We start from the raw sequence: 20,254 nt of genomic DNA, 5'->3' as shown, positions 1-20,254 counted from the left end.
ATGTTATCCCCGGAAAATTTTGCCCTCCCTAAATGAAGTTGGCAGAAATCCAACTCAGGGACTCTAGCAAAACCATCCCTTAAGGCGACACCCAATCAAAAAGAAGCGTTCAACATAAATAAAATAAAAGCCGATCACATACAATACCATTATCGCGAATTAGAACCGCCTACTTACAAAAGTGCCTCGTACGAGGCGAAGCGATCAACCTGAAAAATATGCGTCGATTACATGCCGAGAATCAAAGTCATATTAAATAGAATAATCTGATTACATAGCGATAATAAACCTAAGTAACACAAGGAAAAAACTACGAAACTTTGGAACTTGGGGGGCTCAACCATCGGCAACTTGCATCACCTCATCTTCACCCTCTGACACCTCAGGATCAAGGAGTCTAATGTCCTCCTCAACAATTCAGCCCTTCTCGCGAAGGGTCCGACGAAGGACTCGACGGCACCTCCGAACTGCATCATTATAAATCGGAGCGGCCCTGTCGGTTAGGATCGTCTCGAACTCCTCCAATTCTTGGAACTTTGAGACCGTCTCCTCTTGAGTCTTAGAAATAAAAGCAACACAAGAGGCTGAAGCCAAAAATTCTTCCCACTGGAGACCTCTCGCTCAAATCGACGCTCCCAAGAGGCAATATGCCCCAAAGCCTCATCCCTCTCCTCCTTAAGTCAGGAAAAGTCGCCCTCCGCTACTCCAAAGCAGCCTCCAAACGTCGCATTTCTGCCAATCGAGCGGCTCGTCGATGTGCAGCGGCCATTGACACAATCAAAGCCTACAAAAATAAAGTAAAACAATCAAAACCAACAATGTCACACAAAGTAGTTGGGTAAAAAACACAACACAAACCCGAGCCATATTCTCAGCCAGCAACTCATCCATCTGCTCCTCCGAGAGGTCCGCCACCTGACTTAAGTCTTCTTCACTCACAACACCTCGGGTGCGGCTCCAGTAAGACGAAGGGCCTCCAGCTTGGCTCACCCCTGCATCACGAGCATTGTCGTCTGCCACGGAAACGGCGCCTCTCTACCTCTTTGGAGGAGGGGAAGGACCAACCATGGGAGTAGGGAGTGAACTAGAATGGCTGCTCCCAATAGAGACCCCGGCGTCATTGTTTTGATTCCTCGTTGGGTCTAAGTTGTTAGCCGAATGAAATCTCGTCCTCTTACTACGATCTAATTGTGTGAACTTGGATAGGGGTTTGCGCATGACTCCCCTAGCTGCTCGAGTGAGGGCCCTTCTAGCATTGGCCGAGTCACCCCCAGCGGGGCCATCCAAAATCACGGCGATGACCCCTGCCGTAGGGAGGTTGTCGTCATTCCCAGCTTTTTTGGAGGTTGAGTCCATGTTGGGGCTTCGATCCCTGATTGGCATATTCTTTTAAATATCCTCTCTGGATCAACTTTTCGATCTCATTTTTCAAATGGTAGCACTCCTCCGTTGTGTACCCTCTGTCTCGGTGGAAACGACAGTATTTGTCGGATTTGAGCCTCTTACAATCATCTTTCATTTTTCTCGGCCATTGATTGATCAGTCCCTACTGCTCAGCTACAACTAGTATCTCCTCTTTGGGAGCATTCAAAGGGATATAGTGGGCGAAACTAGCTGGAGGTACGTGTTTGCGTACCTCCTTCTTCCCGATCCTTCCTTTTATTGTTGAAGGAAGGATCCATCGCGTTCGACTCCTCAATGCGGATGTATTTTTGGGAGCGTACAAGTAAGTCCTCCATAGTGCCAGGGGGCTTGCCAGCTATAGATTCCTTGAATCTTCCCGGTTGTAGATTCTGCTGGACAATACTGGCTAACAACTCTTGATTAACATGTGGAACCTCGTGCACCGCATCTATGAACCTTTGCATGAAGTCTCGCCTTCCCTCTAGCGGATTGTGAACAAATATGCTGCCGTTTTCAGGACCTTTTTGTTCATGAAGAAGTGGTGCAAAAAACGCTGCACCAACTGCTCGAGGCTAGAAATAGTTCCAGCGGGCAGTTGGTTAAACCAGGCCAACGCGCGTTTTGAGAGTGTAGTGCGAAAAACTTTACAGTACGCGGCATCACTAAGATCATCCCAATCAATCTTGGTGTAGAATTTGTCCAGGTGTTCCTGCGGGTCTCCTGTCCCATCATACTCCGATAGATTCGACACCTTGAGACCAGCTGAGAGTGCCTCGGTCAGAATGTTGGAGGCAAATGGGCTCCGTCTTAGAGGTGCCACAGTCAACGGCAAGTAGGAATCCTCAGCTCCTCGAGTTGATGGGGGGGCGGAAGATTCTCGATTATGGAGATTCCGATCTTGTGTCTGTGCAACTGTCGGTCTGGAGATCCGACTGTTACTTCCTCTCGTCTCTGCTCCTCCTCCTCGGGAGCCGAGGATAGTTCTCGACTTCTGCGAGGGGAAGGAGGGGGCAGGTTCACTGGTTGTTGCGCCACAAATTGGTCCACGGCTTGAGCCGCAGCTCGAGTGAACGCGTCTCGTATCAAAGCTAGCAAGGCCTCCTGTGTCAGCTGAATCATCAGTTCTTGGGGTGGAGCGTCCGGGGGGAGTACTCCGGTTGGGGGCACGGCTGGAGATCGTTGATGTGATGAGGGGGCTCCCCCATTGAGAGGTGCCTGCTCATGCGTCAGGGGGGTTACCTCCTGAGGAACTGACTGTTCGCCAGGGGGGTTCTGTTCCATTCCGTTTACTTGGGCTTCTCGGATTACGTCCAGATCGTGCGTGTCACGGGCTCGAGACCTGGTCTGCATGCTCAACGTCGAAGGAATGCTACATGAATACACTAAGTAAATGAAGAGACACACCATAAGCAAATACAACCCATCACACCGTATAATTGCCAATACCACTATAAATACCAAAATACTAATTTTTTAATCCAAGTTACTATTCATTGATTAGACCTATCTCTCTTGAAATCAGCACCCCTTTTCGGAAATTGCATTTCACTTGGTGTGCAATTGCATCGTAGTAAAATTCCCGATTTTATCCATTAGCAAAAAACCTCGACCACATCACTTGTAAACATCACTATCTTATTTCATTCAAAGCTACTAGTCCCACGGGACATTCCGGCCTTACGGCCCTTGGGTGGCTACCTCATCATATGTACTTTCCAGTGATCTCTTTGGTCAGATGAAGTGAACCTTCACCCTGCTAGCTAGTTTCGTTCCAGCTCTAATAATTTGGTCGGAATTTGACCTTCTAGTTTCCGACGCTCACTTTCAGTTTGTTCAACAATTGAAGCACAGTTGACTATGTCCAGGAAAATGTCTTACCATATACATGGAATAGTAATACTAACCACAGTGATAGTTTGACCAATTATTGTCAATTTTGACATTTGACAAGATCATAAACTCAAACAAGGACCTAAAATTAGGTTACGAAAGTTCGGAATTAAGATAAGGAGGTTCACGCTGTTTGCTTTTTTATGATTTCGTTCTTTGTTTTAATGTCTATTTACCAATGAGCTCGTTCAATTATTTTAATGTCCATTTAACCACATACTTATTCCATTAGCCTCCTTTATATTTTTATTCAATTTTTTTAGTGAATTGATTAAAATGTACTTATGGATTATAAATTATAATTTTATATATCTTTTAGAACTTTCTAAAAAATATTTTTATGGACTAATATGCATTATGGATTAATTACTTTACTCACCCTCGTATTTTTTTATATATCTTTTCAAATACTTTTTTAAAAAAAAACAAAAAATAAAAAAGTAGTCATTTTCACCTCATTATACATAATTATTTTTCATTTGAGGGGTATATTTATATAACTTTTCAAATAACGAACAAGTATTTGTAATTATCGTATTCCCAAAAGAAAATAGTTGTTATGTACCCAATCTCTTATGCATCCGTAGATGGTGGTAAAGTAGTCACTATTATTGTCGTCCTCCTTAACAATAAATATATATATATATATATGAAAGAAATGAAGTTATTATTAGCGATGAAGAAATTTCAAAGACAGAATATGAGATAGAGTCATTGAGCAATTATTATTGTTTCAAGTGGATGTGGAGGTGTGCAATATTTAACGACCTTTTACTTTATTAAAATGTTTGTATTTTAACTGTACAATTGCATGATGTGGAGATGGCTTCTGTTTTTATGGATAAGGAAGCATATATGATGATGATTAAGACCACCTTATAATTGGAAAATGGGAATTACACGGATTTGTGTAGGGTTTATGAGATGATGTTTTACCTAATTATTAACCCCCAAAATTCCACTACTCTCCATAAGATTCATTTCACACTTGCCTTTCAACCATTCTCTCTTTTCTTTTCTTTTTTCTTTTTAAATAACTTACAATAATTCATCTCCATATATTAAAAAATATCTCTATGCAATCCAACATCGATATAACTAATATATAATAACTCATAAATTTTAGATTAATACTCACACGTCCAATAAGACTCGAGACCATGACTATCAAACTCAATTATTTTACCATCTCAATTTTAGATTTAGTGACTACACTAAAACATCATTGACAAATATCTAATTAAATTCGACATACGCTTTGAGGTATTGGGCTGTAATTTCACTTGCTTTATATTTGAGTGATTATTTTTTGAAATTGGTAAATGTCTAATACATATATATAATTAACTTAAACTATTTTTCAATAAGCATAAATCGTCATAAGTTAACGAATATGGGTTTTGAAAATTTACGAGCAATCAATTATAAAAAAAATAATTGATTTCAGCATATTAGTTTTATTTTTTTATATGATTGTTTGTAATTTATTTATTTATCATATTTATTCTAAAGTATTAATCCAATTAATATATCATTCAGTTTAACAAATATTGACGTAATCATGTAATTACCTTTTCAAGAGAAAAAAGAAACCATCCTTGAACAGTTACAAATTCAATGAACACCTCGATTCTAAAAGCTTCATAAAAGACGCTCAACAAGCATATATATACATATATATATGAATACTATTTAAAATTTTCTCATAAATATAAATTCTTAATTTAAAATTTAAATTATATTTAATAAATTTTAAACACTGAATGCTATAATAATCTATTATATATATATATATATATGTGACATAGGATAGACTTCATGATCCACTTAGTTCAACTACAGCTGATAAGTTCTGCCTTCCTATCCACTTCTCCAACTTCTCTTTTTAAATTATTTCGAAATAATTATACTTATATTCTTAATATATGATTTATTTATAAAAATTATTTTTTTGTCTTTTTTATAATTACAGATATCACTCCTAATATATAATAAAAAAATAAAAATAATTTATGTAATAACATTAGCGTTTTTTTGTGGGTGTATATATATATTATTTAAAAGATATATAAATAATTTATACAAATAGATCATACATCATGAACGTTTCCAATTATCCGATTTATTACTTTTGTCTGTGATGCCCCCGCAAACGCGAGGAATAGTAATCATTCATCAAACACGCTTTTGAAAATTGGATCAGACACGGAAACTACTGAATGTGTCTTTGTTGAGGTCACAAGGATTTTAAAGTTTGGGGGACCTCAACACTTTCAGCTTTTCTTTCATAATAATTCTCATCATGATTTTATTAATTACTAAGTAATATAATTATTTTTGCGTATCCTCAGCGACCATATCAAAAATTATGTACTCATATATATTATCTATGTGTACATGTCTGTCATAACTTATGATTCTCTATTGTTTTTTTTAATTTTACAATTAGATCACGAATTATAATATTAACAATGAATAATTATTAATATCAAATACGTATAATTAATCGATAATTATTAATACAATAAATCAATAAATATTATTAAAATAAATGATTGAAATACACGACTCTTTGGTCATAAGCTTCCATTCCACTTATTAAGTTAGGCTTCGTTGGCTACACAGATCCCTTTTTTTTCAAGATCAAACTTCGATTATAAATTTGAATTTGATGACGACGGATGTGCGTGGCTTAAACTAAATATTTTAATCCAGATTATATTATGAATAGCTTGAAATAAAATAGCGAGTCCCAATTAAATAAACATATCATTAAATCATTTCTTTTTAAAAATTTCAATATTTTTCTATCAGATCAGACGTACTTATTAAAACTTATCGTTGTACTTAATTAAACATAACATGTAACATCATAAAAATAGAGATAGATAGCAATATGGCTTAAAATAAAGAGTATGGAAACTGTATTCTTTATATTTTGGGTTGCATAAAAATATGGTCTGAGGTGTGCGCTTACGCGTATTTCGCAGCATGCATTTGGATTGCGACTCAATGGCCAGGATTCGATTGATCAGTCATTTGTATGTATAACTTTTGTCTGAAAGTGGAACCCTTTTCCTTTTTACACACAAATATATGGGTCAGAGGGTCGGACTATTCGATGTAAAACAAACAAGAACTGGTTAAATTAATATATATATGTAAGAAAATAAAAGTTAAAGAAGGTTCTGTCCAAGGAACAGAGAATAGTGGAGTGGTGGTAAGTTCTCATTCACTTTCTTGGATTTCCAGAAGACTTTTGTGTTTATTTTCCTTGAATGTCCCCTCTTTTTCTGCTATTCTTGAAATTCTGATCAGTTCATATTATGTTGAATGAATGATTATTGAGTAGGAGTGGAAAAATCAATCTGATTCTCAGTTCTTAGTGCCCTTTTCTTTTGCTTTGTTCTTTGAATAGTTGTCTTAGTTCTTGTTTGTAAAGATTGAAGCTTTATTGCTCTTCCTTTGGACTTTTGATTTTGTGATGATTGTTGCTTATTCACCGAACCAACCTGACAATCTGGGATTTTTTTATTGTAAAGAGATGCCATAAAAAGGTATATCTGGTTAGAGGGTTGCCTTTGTTTACTGTTTCTTAGTAGTCAAAACCCCTCCCACTGCCTTCCCCTCGCCTCTCATGCCCAAATCTGAAGCTCAAATATCTTAACTTTTTTCTTCACTTGTGGAACTTGCAGATTCTTGCTGGTGATTTAACTTTTGTGGGCTCAATCTTGATTTTTTGTCCTCTGTTTGGTTTAACAGGTAAAATTAGATATTAGCTTTTAGGATATAAGTTGTTTCTTTTTATCCCTGTTTTCTATGTCTATTGGAAGAGGTATTTGTTGCAACGTCCGAACTTGTATGCTACTATCTTGTTATGAAACTTTGAGATTCATCTATGTTTGAAGAAGCTGGCCAATTCAGTGATTAGTTTTAAGATCTTTTTTCACTTGCACATATAAGTAGTTGGGTGCAGTGCTTTTAGGATGACTTCTATGTTTCTTTATTCATATGTCGATGGAGAAGAGAAAAGCCACACTCAGGTGCGGGTTCTGCGTGTTGTATGAGAATACAAATAGGCTGAAAACATAAGATTTATCCCGTCATCTGTCAAAAACTAGCTCAAAACCATGTTAAGAGTTAAGAACTAGAGTTCTTTTGGGAATTACAAATTCATCATTCATTTCCTTATTTTAAGGTCTATGAAATTGTCTACTCCTGTAGTGATGAGTGTTCTTACTCTTGCAAAGGAAATTCTTTCAATGGACATAAGTTGCGTACTTGCATATGAGTAAGAAACCAGCTACATGAGTTGTCAAATAGAACAAAGTAAAATCTGGAGGTTTGGAGAACTGAAAGAAAGCCTGTGATGTAAGGTTCTGTCATTATATTTACAAATTCTGAATTTCTTTTACCTCTCTTTTAATTTTGTTATTTTTTTGGTCTTTTTCTTTTACTCATACAGGAAACCATCTAGCTCCTGTGTTTTACTAATTAGAGAATTTAAGTTTTTTCTCTGGAGGAAGATCTGCCACGTTCTTGCTACCGGTGCTGTATCCAGCTTCATTATCTCATCAGAGACAGGCTCTGTATTTTTCTTGTGGAGTGACCCGTTTCTTTCACTACTTGAAATTTGAAGTGAACCATGTCTTTAGTCAGATCTGCTGCGTTGTTCCGGAACCGTGAGGTTTACTCTCGGAAGGATGGAAATGACAGCTCTGGAGTATCCACATCCATCTTTAACACGGACAACCGTGGGATTATTTACTCCAGTGAATCATACAGCAGTGACAGTTATGATCCAAAGTATTTCCTCGACTCGCCGTCAGATGATCTCGTCCACACATCCGGCTCCGATGCCTCTGAAAATCCATTTCACCAGCCACGCGCCTCTTCTTACCAGCTTATGGCTGGAAATGGTTCCTTGACCTCCTCTTTGGCAACCAAAAGACATAATGCCTATGAATTCAATTATGAATCAGAATACTTTGACAGCCAAAGTCCTGATGCTATCGACTATGATGAATCTAAGATGAGACTAAAGCTTCAAGAACTTGAGAAGGCGCTTCTTGATGATAATGCCACCAATGATGATGATAGTGATAATCACGAACACAGTATGGAAATTGATGGAGAATGGTCCGATACCACTCGTTATCCTTTGCTTTACAACTCACCAAAGGAATCTTCATCCTCGGATTCCATCCTCAGTAGCACAAGCAGTACCAAGGAAATATCATTTACCACTCTAACTCCCAAGAGTTTGCTTCTTGAATGTGCTGCTGCCATCCACAACGGCAACTTCGAGGAAGCGTCACACATGATAAATGTGCTCCGTCAGAGGGTCTCCATCCAGGGAGAACCTTCTGAAAGGATTGCAGCGTACATGGTAGAAGCTCTGGCAGCTCGGATAGCTACATCTGGAAAAGGTCTTTACAGAGCACTAAAATGCAAAGAGCAACCTTCTTCTGAAAGACTTTCTGCAATGCAGGTCCTCTTTGAGGTATGTCCATGTTTTAGATTTGGTTTCATGACAGCAAATGGGGCGATTTTAGAGGCATGTGAAGATGAAAAGAGAGTTCATATCATAGATTTTGACGTCAACCAAGGAAGTCAGTATTACACTTTGCTGCAAACGCTGGCCAAATCTCCTGGAAAGCGACCCCATGTGAGACTAACTGGAGTTGATGACCCGGAATCAGTTCAACGTGCTGTGGGGGGCCTGAAAATCATAGGGCGGAGGCTCGAACAACTTGCTGAAGATCTGCAGCTCTCATTCGAGTTCGATGCTGTAGCTGCTGAAACTGCTTTGGTTTCTCCATCAATGCTTGACTGCCAGCCAGGAGAAGCTGTGGTGGTGAACTTTGCGTTCCAGCTCCACCACATGCCCGACGAGAGTGTATCAACTGTAAACCTACGAGACCAGCTTCTTCGGATGGTCAAAAGCTTGAAACCAAAACTTGTTACTGTTGTCGAACAAGATGTGAACACAAACACTGCCCCATTCTTGTCAAGATTTGCGGAAGCCTACAATTACTACTCTGCTGTGTTTGAATCTTTAGATGCAACTCTCCCAAGGGATAGCCAGGATCGAATGAACGTAGAAAAGCAGTGTCTGGCTCGTGATATCATTAATGTTGTTGCATGTGAGGGAGAGGAAAGAATAGAGCGGTATGAAGTTGCTGGGAAATGGAGAGCAAGGATGAGTATGGCTGGTTTTAGCCCATGTCCAATTAGCCAAAATTTGAACATTGAGATCCGGAAACTCATAACGCAGTACTCTGATCGATACAAGGTCAAAGAAGAGACGGGTGCGCTCCACTTCGGGTGGGAAGACAAAATCTTGATAGTCAGTTCAGCATGGAGGTAAGTAAAATGGTGCCCAGAGACTAGGATGAACACTAATGCAGTAGGCCGATCCAACTTATATATAACTGTAACAATATTTTCCTTCTCTCTTTTTTTCCATCCGATCGCCGCATAACAGTTGTGTAATGCATGGTCGGACGGCAGTATACTTTCTCAGTTTGGTTTATCTGATGTAGGCTATGTTGTAAGCTTTAACTGCGGTCTCCCTGATGTAGGCTATGTTGTAAGATTTAGGAGCAGCGAACTTTAGTTTGTTTTAGAGTATTCAACTTTTTGTGGATAACTATCCTTGAGAGTGTTATCTAGTATTGCGAGTAGTGTGTTCTAATGACATTGATGAACTGCATGTATTCTCTTATGTGATTTCTCAACAAGATCAACTTTTGGGGCAGAAATCCTATTGGCGGCCAGAGGTCTGGTAGACATTAAGTTCATAAACCATCTGTCTAACAGAGACTGATATGAAATCACGGACTTAATGTTTCCACATCGATCAGCAACTGAAAATGCCCAGCATTGGCAAATACCACATCAAAATTTGCCTAACAAACTTTTGCAAATCTCAGATCTCCATTACATAAGCTTGCCAACTGAATGAGGTATTTGTATACGCTTAAATTTTTTTGATTATATTACAGCATAGAGAGAAGGGAGGCAGGCAAGACACAGGACCATATGTTTAGTGTTTAATGCCAACAAAACACAAGCCTACTTCAGCTTGCGCCTGCAGCTCTTCCAGCACTTTCACTATCTTCTCTCGGCAGAGTGCAGTTTCTCTCTGCTCCGAAAGCATTTTCCGTAATCTTCAAACAAAGAAACCAAGTCAAGTAACTTAATTAGGTAAGAACTCTGAAAAAGACTGTTTAGGGAAAAACAAATTGTAAATAAGTATTCTGTGCAGTTGAAAGACTAAAACCTGCCTTGATTAACTAGTGGGGAAGATGTAAACTGTACTTTTCCATAAACAACAAATTTACTTTTAAGATGAAGCCCCTTTCGATTTAAAACTATTACATGGTAGTCAATGCTATTTGATCATAGCAGTCAATGTAGTAAATTATGATATATGAAGTTCATTTTCTGCTGCATTTGTTGATTCTTTAAAAACAAAAGAGTACAGGTAGAAGAAAACCAAAAGAGAGGTTATAACAGAGTTGAAGCAAAATCATTCATGATAACTATTCAATAATGCACACTTACTTTTGTACAATTGCAGTGTCTCCATGGCCTGTACAAATAACGAGCATAGCGTTGGACGGTAGACAGGAGTAAAGGTTTTTGACTCTGTTATCAATCCGACTGAGAATGTTCTTTAGTTCTGAGGTTACATTGTATGTAATGCTTTTTCTACCAGTAGGCTTGCTACAAGTAAGCAATGAAATCATCTCTGCTAACTTCATGTTTAGGTTCTCATCATCATCTGCTTGTTTCTTGAAATAAGAGAACAATTCTGTGAACTGGGTCCAAATAAAATGCACCCTTTCATTTTTTACCTGAGAATTGCCAGAGGCATTAGGTAAAAGGGCAAAGGATCAATAAGCAGTCTTCCCACTCCCCCAGAATTCAACTCACTAGAAATAAAATTACAATTACCTCTTTTCTGGCTTTCGTAAGAGCTTCATCATCAGAGGATACTGGAATAGCATGAGATGTCTCAGAGGCATATCGCTTCACTATGGACACACTATCGATCAAAGATGAGCTTTTACCAGAGTCACTAAATAATGTGAGGAGTTTCTTGCGCACAAATTCCGAAGGGAAGCCAAAAGAAGGCCCTGATTCCAGAAAAACAGGCAAGCATATGCAGCCATCATTATCCGAAGTAAAATTAATAGACACAAACATATATGAGATTCACCCTAAGAAAAAATGGCATCAAATTGCAAAACTTTATCAGAATAAAAGACATTAATACTAGAAGAACAGATAATGTTGTAACAAGTGTTCTACAACACTCAATGGGATCATTTCACATCACATCAACCACAAAAAGATGCATAAGTGTACTCCTGGATGTCGTTAAAATCATTGAAAATTTGGCCTTATCCATTATTCTGTCCAAAAAACAACAGTCAGAAAGTCGTACCACATTTAGATTCACGACACAGACTCTATGGCTTCCCAAATACTCTACCAAATGTATTAATAGCAGCTATTTTTGCACTCGAGGGCTAGACTACATACATAGCATGTTGTCTAGATCATTTAGCATCATCTATAATCATACTAATCACGACTTCAACAAAAACACATTGAAGATCCATTAGCATCATTTCTTTATCCATTTATAGCATGGAGATCAATCATATACCATTTCCAATATTTCCAAAAGTTGGATATATGGAGACAAATTATATACCATGTCTAATTTTTAGCAATGCAAGCTCCATCGTAGCTCTTGCATCTTCGACACTATCATGTCCATTTCCTGAATCCTGTATCTCTCTGGAAAGAAATCTCCTGGTTAAAACACGCAAAGCTGGTTTGTAAGATCGACCTCGTGGATGCCTATATAAGATAGCGGTATCAATCACCAACTCATGGCGGATCTTCAAAGCCAACAGATCATTTTCTAAGGAATGTCCAACGAGGATGGTCTCCTTGTGAACCAGTTGAAGAAAATCTTCCTGAACAAAGCAGTAACAGTTACAATAAATAGAGTATACTCAACAAAATCAATTCAATATTGAGGCAAACAGTAAAATGTCAATTTGGAAACCCAAGATTATTAGAATTGACAATGATAAAAAGCAAAAGACCCAAACTACACACCTGCACATCTTTAAGGGTTGTGATCACACCTTCCAGCATCTCATGTGTAATCCCACTATATCTGCGACATCAGAAGCTACATAAGTCTCAAGCAGCAGAACTTCTGTGTGGAAATTTGGAAACTAATGAAAAGACTAAAAAGGATAAAAAAGAAAAACTTTTAAGCTCTAATTAGGCTCTCACAATTTTTAATAATTCAGCCTACATCTCAAAATATTTAGAAATCATCATTCAGAGTCAATTAGAAAGCAGCACACTACTATAGTACTTTTAGCCCAAAAAATCAAGAGAGGAAGTACCTTGTGTTGTAATCAGTGATGGCATTTGCTGGTTTAACAAGTTTATCTAACAATACCTGCATGTACAATGGAATTAGCTAAATATGTTTCCCAACAGCATAAGCTAGAGGATACAATGATACAGAAAACACAGAAGCATTTTGATCCTACATAAAAGGCTTCGCTCCTACATATCAATGGTGCATATCACATAGCGTAAATGTCAAGAAAGAAGCAGATTCTCAATAGGATTAAACAGCTGATATCATGCTAGTGACAATAATACATCATCACTGTGATACTACAACAAACAGAATTTCTAAAAGAACTATACTTTCTATCCCATGGTTCACATGATCAATAGTGCAAGCGTTTGTTAGATATAATGGTTCCGAGATTTGGGAATGGCAAATATTGTATGATAAATTGTAACAAGTAGATCCTAAACCTTATTCCCAGATTCCCAAATTTGATTTACAAAAATTACCCCCCAAGTTCAGACTATACTGAAGCAGTAATATTTCAACTATTTGACCCTTTTCATATCAGTAACTATGATGCATCCTCAAAAAATTCTTAGATGAATAGCATTCATTACCAAAGTAAATGACATCCAATGGTATCTACTTGTCTTTGTTTTCTGATGACATTTATCATCCATTGACAGTAAACAAAGGGGAAGAGGAGCTAAGAGATTAGGTCTACCTGTCCAGTAATATCCACCAGCGTAACTCTTGTAAGCTCAAATCCCTTACTTGTAATGCACTGGAAAACAGATTCAACAAACCAAAAGGCAAACAATTAACTGTTGACACCAAATCAACCATATTTCAGAGGATGTTCCTAAAACTAGAGAAAGGCAAAACAAAAAAGTTGTTAACTAAAAATGAATAAATGTCAATCTTTAGTCGAACTCTTTATCATAGCTAAAAAACAATTGATTAAATTTATTAATTGAAACAATCAATAAACACATCATGAAGCTAATTTATTACACAGTCAAAGCACACAAGCTCCATAAGAGCAAGAACCAAATGAAGCCAATAAGCAAGTATACGACTTCGTTACAGTTGGTTTTCCTTTATTGTCAAGCTGACAATCCAACATGAAATGCTACTCAATTAATGCAATACGTTTTTTTTATACCCAGAGTTTCTACCTTGTTTAAACAAACCAGAAAAGAAATATTGGTATCTGCAGCCAAATTTATATGAAAACCATAATCTGCAGGCATACCATCTCACAGTCCAGAGCCAAAATCTCATGTAATGGAGTTCCTGAAGGAGCAGGAATTGTTGAGATAAATTCTGCAAGAGCCAAAGATTTTGAGGAGCTATATAAAAACAAACTATTTCCAAATACAAGAAAATGTAGAATGAGAACAACTGAAAAACCTTGCTGACAGGTTATAGCAATACCTGGATTTTTACAACAGTAGCCATTATCTTCCAATTCTTTGGCAGTAAGCGTGTAGTAAGAAATTGGGAATGGCGAGTTTTTTGTTAAATCAGCAGCAGATTCCTTATCTGATATAGAGTCATGATTATCTGCTCAAAGTATGATATGGCAAAAGCCTCAGTTAAGTTTCAGCTAAAACAACTTGCATTCAAGACCAGGTTATACAATGCTGAAACCAGAATCATAAAATCTTATCTTCCTTCATTTCCTTCATTAATTTTATTTGACATATATTCCTTGACCCCTGGACTTTGCTAAGGATATGCAAGCTTCATATCCGCAAAAATGACTAATGCTCCGACTAGCATGTGATTACAGTCATTACACACTTTATAAGCAACCAAATAGTTGTGTTGGCTGTTACAGTAAGATCATTACTGGCAAAACATTCCAATGAAGTGTCTGGAGACTACTAATAAGACAAGCTGAAAAGTTCTCCTAACATACCCTGATAAGATGTCCGGGCAGCTTTCTTTTGAATGAGTTCTGCTTCATTCCTTTTTCTTTTTAATTTGCATGTTAGAAGTGCATCCACAGTCTGCATTCCATCTGATACGCAGCTAGCAGATAACAAAAATGGGAACCACAGTAACTATAATAGTAAAAAGAGTAATGAAATTGAGATTAAGTAGGTAACTAATCACCTGAGCGCTAAAACTGCTCTAGGAATTCCACAGCATTCTTTGAAAGTTTTTAGCACTTTAGACTGAGACAAATAGAGTGCTGCATCAAGGCCAGGGACATAAAGCATGACCACTTTGGGAATTAAGGGCTTGTTCTGCACATGACACAAAAATTTAGTAAAATAAGATAATAACAAGCTCTTTGCTTTACTTTCTTTTTCTCATTTTTATTTTTTGGTGGTCTTGAACTATAGGCTCTTTACTCAAGTAACAAAGAAATAAGATCTTCAAGGAGGTTGAAAATATTAAACAGAACTCGAAAGCACTAGATAGGTTCTTTACTTTAATAAAAACCCACGAAGGCATGAACCCTTCGGCAAGCACCCAGGTGGCAAGTCCTTGGACATCCTGTAACAACACTTGAACCAATGAGCTGCCAATTTTGACATGACCTGATAGGACTACAGAAATCCAGGTTCTAAATTCATAACATACATGGAGATTCAGGGTTGAGTTAGCTTCTGGCTGCTTAAAAACAACTTCTGCTCTAGCCTGCAACACACTCAAATCTCAAACTTCATCCCGCTCTATTACTCAGCGACTACAAACATCTCAAGTCAAGCTAGGAATACATATATAAGTGCAATGACTCACAGGACCACACAGGCATAACTACAAATTTCTAATCTACAGACATAAAAGCAGCTCAGTACTGCAAAAGAAAGGAGCTTTTTAAGAGATCAAGCGCACACATACACCCACACAGAAGCCACACAATCTTCGTTAAGTAACCAGCTTCTGAACAAACACAGGACACGCTGAATAAACATGTCACCAATTTTCTAGAACACCCTTCTGTTTCCTCCTTGAACACAAATATCAAAACCATTTTCAGTAATCTTTTCCGAATTTGCAGATTCCAATGGTACCAAAAATACCACATGAGGATACATATGAACAAGAAAAATTAAAGAATCCTTGAGAAGTATCCATAACTTCAAATGACTATGTAATTAAAAAGCGTTTAACCTCTGGACCATAAACATCAAAGAAGGCTTTTGCATTGATCTTGACATCGGACTTCCCTTCACTGCATGCTTCCGTTTCATCGTCTGAAGAACTCATGTCGCACAGAAAATAAAGAGAAATTACGAATTTTTACGGATTGATTGATTTCCGCCAAATCCCTATATTTAGTTGCTCAAATTTTAGATTAATTTGAACATGTGTAACTAGATTGTGTGTAGATGTGAACCCAGGGTTTGAAGTTCAGTAATAGACAGGAATAGCCCTAATTTGATAGACGCCTGCTAAGTTATGTCCTTGATTCTTTTATTCCAATAGTGCAAAAAAGCAACACAGTTTAGAACAATAATGCGCATGTGGAGTTGAACAAAATTGTAAAATATGGTTATAATAAATAGATATTTTTTATAATTACCAGAATTATTTCTAATTTCAGCCCAACACTTATCAGCCCATCATCATATTGGGCCTATATAGTTAAAGCCCAAATGTTTAACAAAAAATTTCAGCCCATTCTTGTCAAAGTTACTCGGTATTTTTAGTTGTCTAATTTTGAATCCCTATTGGGCCTCCACTTAGCCCATTTAAGCTAGTTGAAGCCCAAATGATATCAGACTTTCAGCCCGATTTTAGCATAGGCACTTCCGGTATTTATCATTTCCTTGATCAACCCTTTGGTTGATTCTAGAATAGAACCACCGCACGCATCGCCGGCACCTCCAACAGCCACCGCATAGAGGCAGAGAAATGTCGAAGACACTGGTGCAGCCGATAGGGCAGAAGAGGCTTACGAACGTCGCAGTGGTCCGCCTCAAGAAACACGGCAACCGCTTCGAAATTGCTTGCTACAAGAACAAAGTCCTCTCTTGGCGCTCTCGCGTGTACGTATTTGTTCATTTCTTTGTATTTTTATCGGGCTGGGTGGTGATCATGAATTTTAGGCCTTCGAATTTGAAGTAAAATCCTGCTCTAATTGTTTATTTAATGTAAATAAGACTAGAGATGTAATATATTGTACTGTTAAAAGGTAAGTTAATTGTTTGTACTGGAAAAGTTTTGATTTTACGGCTGGCATCTGCTTTGTCATAACTAAAAAAAGAAAAATTGATAGGAGGACGAAAACTCGAAGATGATGACTGATATTGGGGGGAGTTATTAAAGTTGCAATTATGAGATGAAGTTTTTGAATTATTTTTGTTCTTATAAGTTTCTTAAGGTTTTGAGAGAAGAAATGACATTGGTGATCTCTTAACGCAGAGAGAAAGATTTGGATGAAGTCTTGCAGTCTCATACAGTTTATTCCAATGTTTCAAAAGGTGTTCTTGCTAAGTCAAAAGATTTACTGGCGGCATTTGGGACAGATGATCAAACTAAAATATGTTTGGAGGTTTGTGGTTTCACGTTTGGATTACATTTTGATTGATGGTTTCGACAACCCTACAATGTTTTTATGTGTCACATTTTGTGCTCTACTGTAGGAATATTTGCCATATTAAATTGATTTAGAGATGGCAATAGTGCTGCAGCATATGGCTGGTTGTCAATTGTCTTTAAAAATTGGCAAAATGTTGTTTGGCATCCTGGAGCACACTTTTTCATTTGGTGTATCATATGCTGTTGGTTGTTGTGCACATTTTGTCATATGAATCATAATAACAAAAAATTAGGAAAGAATATGGAAAAATATATAATTATATTCAATGTAAAACTCAGTCTGAATAATGTAACTAGATTCATGGAGTACTGACACTAGACGGATCATCTTGATGAGGTAACCTGTCAATTTCTTTACTGCAAGTTGTGACACATGATATAGATTTAGCATGAAGTGTGTATTGGAGTAAACTCAGGCACACTAATAGATATCTTAGAAAAGGTAGAATCTGTGATAGAAAAATGTGGAAATCAGAAGACACTAATCCTATGGGAAAATGAATTGTGAAGGTTGATCTTCATAGATGATCTAAAGTCACTAATCCATGGGAAAATAAATTGTGAAGGTTGATCTTCATAGATGATCTAAAGTCACTAATCCTATGGGAAAATAAATTGTGAAGGTTGATCTTCATAGATGATCTAAAGTCCTTTATTACAGAGGAAAAAATTGCAACCAAGTCTGAATCATGAATACTGGGGTAATGGTCTGGCCATTGTGGTTGTGAGTCTTAGACTGGGTGCAGTCTTTCAAATATGACGAAGATGGTACATATTTGATGTGGTTCAACAGAATTTGTTGCATTTATTAGCCTCTTGGTATGTATTTCTGCTGTGGTTTTGGTATAAGGCTCTGGAGATGGTGGGGTGTGGTTGTGAAGGGACTTCAGGTTTAGATTATTACTGCTGTCTTATTGATTTCATATAGCATCACTTAACATTCGCATGAAATGTTGGCTTATCAAAACATGAAAAGACTAGTGCATGCATCTGTTGAATGAGTGGTATGCTTTCCCGTTTCAGATTTTGGAGAAAGGAGAGCTACAAGTTGCAGGGAAGGAGAGAGAGTCTCAACTATCCAGTCAATTTAGGGATATTGCCACAATAGTTATGCAGAAGACTATTAATCCTGAAACTCAACGACCTTATACCATAAGTATGATTGAACGACTAATGCATGACATACATTTTGCTGTTGATCCACATAGCAGCTCAAAGAAACAGGTGCCTTGCAGACTGCAGTTTTATTTTGTCTTATCTTTAACATATCACCTTTCTGCTCATAGTCCAAATTTTACTTAACTTCTTGCCCTTGTTATCAATTTATTATTTATCATTGTTTACTTTTAATCTAGATTACTCTTGCCAATCAAAGCTTTGTTTTACTTACATATTCAAACAGGGTAACTCGCTAGTTGTCCATGTTCAGCTCAGTTATATCTTTATCTCATTTGTTTTAAGAATGTCTCTGGTACTGTTGTTGCAGATTATATTGCTAATACAATTTTCAAATAAATTACAGGCACTAGAAGTAATTCGCGAGCTTCAAAAGCACTTTCCCATCAAAAGGTCCCCCATGAGACTGCGATTAACTATACCTGAAGAGAACATTTCACCTCTCTTGGAAAAGATCAATGGTTGGAATTCTACCATTATTTCAAGAGATGAATCGGGAAGTCAGCGATCCATAGTAAGACCTCGTGTCTTAAAAAAAATAACACTTTTTGTTGTGATGGCCTCATGAAAAACTTGCTATATAATCATGTTGTGGGTATACCTTATGCCACTTCCATCACCTACTCGATAATAATTTCCTCAACTTGTATATTTTGTTCATTCACCACCCCAAGCAGCAGCACCCTCACCTGCTGAAACTATAGCTGACTGCTATCGATATAATCATGCTGTTATTGCTACCATTTATCTCTAACCTATGTCTAACTTGTGAGGTATGTAACAGATCTACATAGGAAAGATACAAATGTGAATTATTATTCATTTTAGCAAAGGAAGGGATCCACCTCTTAATTCTATGCTCGTCGATTTCCTTCCATCTTCACTGGCACCATTCCGTTCTACAATATTTTCTCTTTTCTGGTCATACAGTAGGTTGACATTGTCTCTTTACTCTATTCTGCCACAGTCCTCTTTAACGAAATCAAATCCTTACTGTTGGCAGATCTGTGAATTGGAGCCAAATTTTTTTCGTGACTGTGATGGTCTGGTCAGGAATCTGCAAGGAAGATTGGACATTCTTGCAGTAAATGTGCACCTAGATAGTGATACCCATGTGGATAATTATGATGATCTGGAAGATGAGCCATTGAGCACGCAGAAAGATTCCGTCGGCCCTGTTTCTGAACTGAGTGAGAAATTGCAGAAGCAGGCCATTTCTGCCAAAGATGGGAGTTCTCAGGATGAAGGAAAACAGCAAAAGTGCAGTACTTGCAATGCATTTATTGGTGATGCGAAAGCGTATAGGGAGCATTTTAAGAGTGAATGGCATAAGCACAACCTAAGACGAAAGACCAGGCAACTTCCTCCTCTTACTGCTGAAGAATGCATGGCTGACTTGGAACTTGGTGACTCGAGAGCTGATTTGAAGGATTATTCCTTTTGATTTCATTCTTGGGGCGCCTTCCTATTTCTGTTTTCAGCATGTTCGCAGCAGTTGGCACCAGAGGATATGATGATGGATGCTAACATTTTATTCTTATGTACTGTTATGTTACAACTTGAGAAGTCAGGTTACATCTCTTGGTGTTTCTATGAAGGTTCTGATGTAGTACACGAGAATGGTTCATAGATCTGCGCTTGTCTCACGGATAGCTAGTATAAAGGTGTGCATTTTTGAGTAAATCTTGGTTCCTTGATGATAAATTAGCTAAGGAAAATACATCTGAAATTGAGCAGTTCGCATTTGGTGCATACTACCAGTTGTGGTTAGTTATACTGTGTACGTATAAATAATTACATTTTAAAATATACAGTAAATAAGAA

The 20,254-nt window shown here is 37.5% G+C and overlaps 3 protein-coding genes across 9 annotated transcripts; 2 read left to right on the top strand and 1 right to left on the bottom strand.

Annotated features, from left to right (window-relative positions):
- Nucleotides 1–6,342: 6,342 nt before the first annotated feature.
- Nucleotides 6,343–10,058, top strand: SCL1 (SCARECROW-like 1). 6 transcript variants are annotated; one of them, XM_011103589.3, is made up of 4 exons: nucleotides 6,343–6,514; nucleotides 6,990–7,056; nucleotides 7,545–7,665; nucleotides 7,760–10,058. In XM_011103589.3, exon 4 carries the CDS (start codon nucleotides 7,940–7,942, stop codon nucleotides 9,662–9,664), a length of 1,725 nt encoding a protein of 574 aa, XP_011101891.1. In that variant the 5' UTR covers nucleotides 6,343–6,514; nucleotides 6,990–7,056; nucleotides 7,545–7,665; nucleotides 7,760–7,939; the 3' UTR covers nucleotides 9,665–10,058. The 6 variants fall into 6 exon arrangements, with proteins under 6 accessions (XP_011101891.1, XP_011101883.1, XP_011101898.1 ...); XM_020692154.2 differs by lacking the exon at nucleotides 6,343–6,514 and adding an exon at nucleotides 6,521–6,851; XM_011103581.3 differs by lacking the exon at nucleotides 7,545–7,665.
- Nucleotides 10,059–10,158: 100 nt separating this feature from the next.
- On the bottom strand, nucleotides 10,159–16,155 carry LOC105179911 (Polynucleotidyl transferase, ribonuclease H-like superfamily protein). 2 transcript variants are annotated; one of them, XM_011103577.3, is made up of 14 exons: nucleotides 15,824–16,155; nucleotides 15,290–15,346; nucleotides 15,137–15,202; nucleotides 14,816–14,949; nucleotides 14,619–14,731; nucleotides 14,132–14,239; nucleotides 13,950–14,020; nucleotides 13,419–13,478; nucleotides 12,735–12,790; nucleotides 12,436–12,496; nucleotides 12,023–12,290; nucleotides 11,257–11,438; nucleotides 10,864–11,156; nucleotides 10,159–10,466 (listed from the first exon to the last, which is right to left on the bottom strand). In XM_011103577.3, the coding sequence occupies exons 1-14, from the start codon at nucleotides 15,917–15,919 to the stop codon at nucleotides 10,343–10,345; spliced, it is 1,689 nt and encodes a 562-aa protein (XP_011101879.1). In that variant the 5' UTR covers nucleotides 15,920–16,155; the 3' UTR covers nucleotides 10,159–10,342. The 2 variants fall into 2 exon arrangements, with proteins under 2 accessions (XP_011101879.1, XP_011101874.1); XM_011103572.3 differs by having other exon boundaries at nucleotides 14,132–14,260; nucleotides 15,824–16,154.
- A 330-nt stretch (nucleotides 16,156–16,485) lies between these two features.
- On the top strand, nucleotides 16,486–20,169 carry LOC105179904 (sequence-specific DNA binding transcription factor). The gene is made up of 5 exons (XM_011103567.3): nucleotides 16,486–16,701; nucleotides 17,078–17,207; nucleotides 18,278–18,478; nucleotides 18,777–18,944; nucleotides 19,434–20,169. The coding sequence occupies exons 1-5, from the start codon at nucleotides 16,568–16,570 to the stop codon at nucleotides 19,872–19,874; spliced, it is 1,074 nt and encodes a 357-aa protein (XP_011101869.1). The 5' UTR covers nucleotides 16,486–16,567; the 3' UTR covers nucleotides 19,875–20,169.
- Nucleotides 20,170–20,254: the final 85 nt, after the last annotated feature.

The sequence above is a fragment of the Sesamum indicum genome, linkage group LG2 (assembly GCF_026168435.1).
Source record: "Sesamum indicum cultivar Baizhima isolate 11 linkage group LG2, ASM2616843v1, whole genome shotgun sequence".
Lineage (NCBI taxonomy): Eukaryota > Viridiplantae > Streptophyta > Magnoliopsida > Lamiales > Pedaliaceae > Sesamum > Sesamum indicum.
Note: the sequence above shows the minus strand (reverse complement) of the source record. Positions and strands in the feature narration are given on the sequence as shown.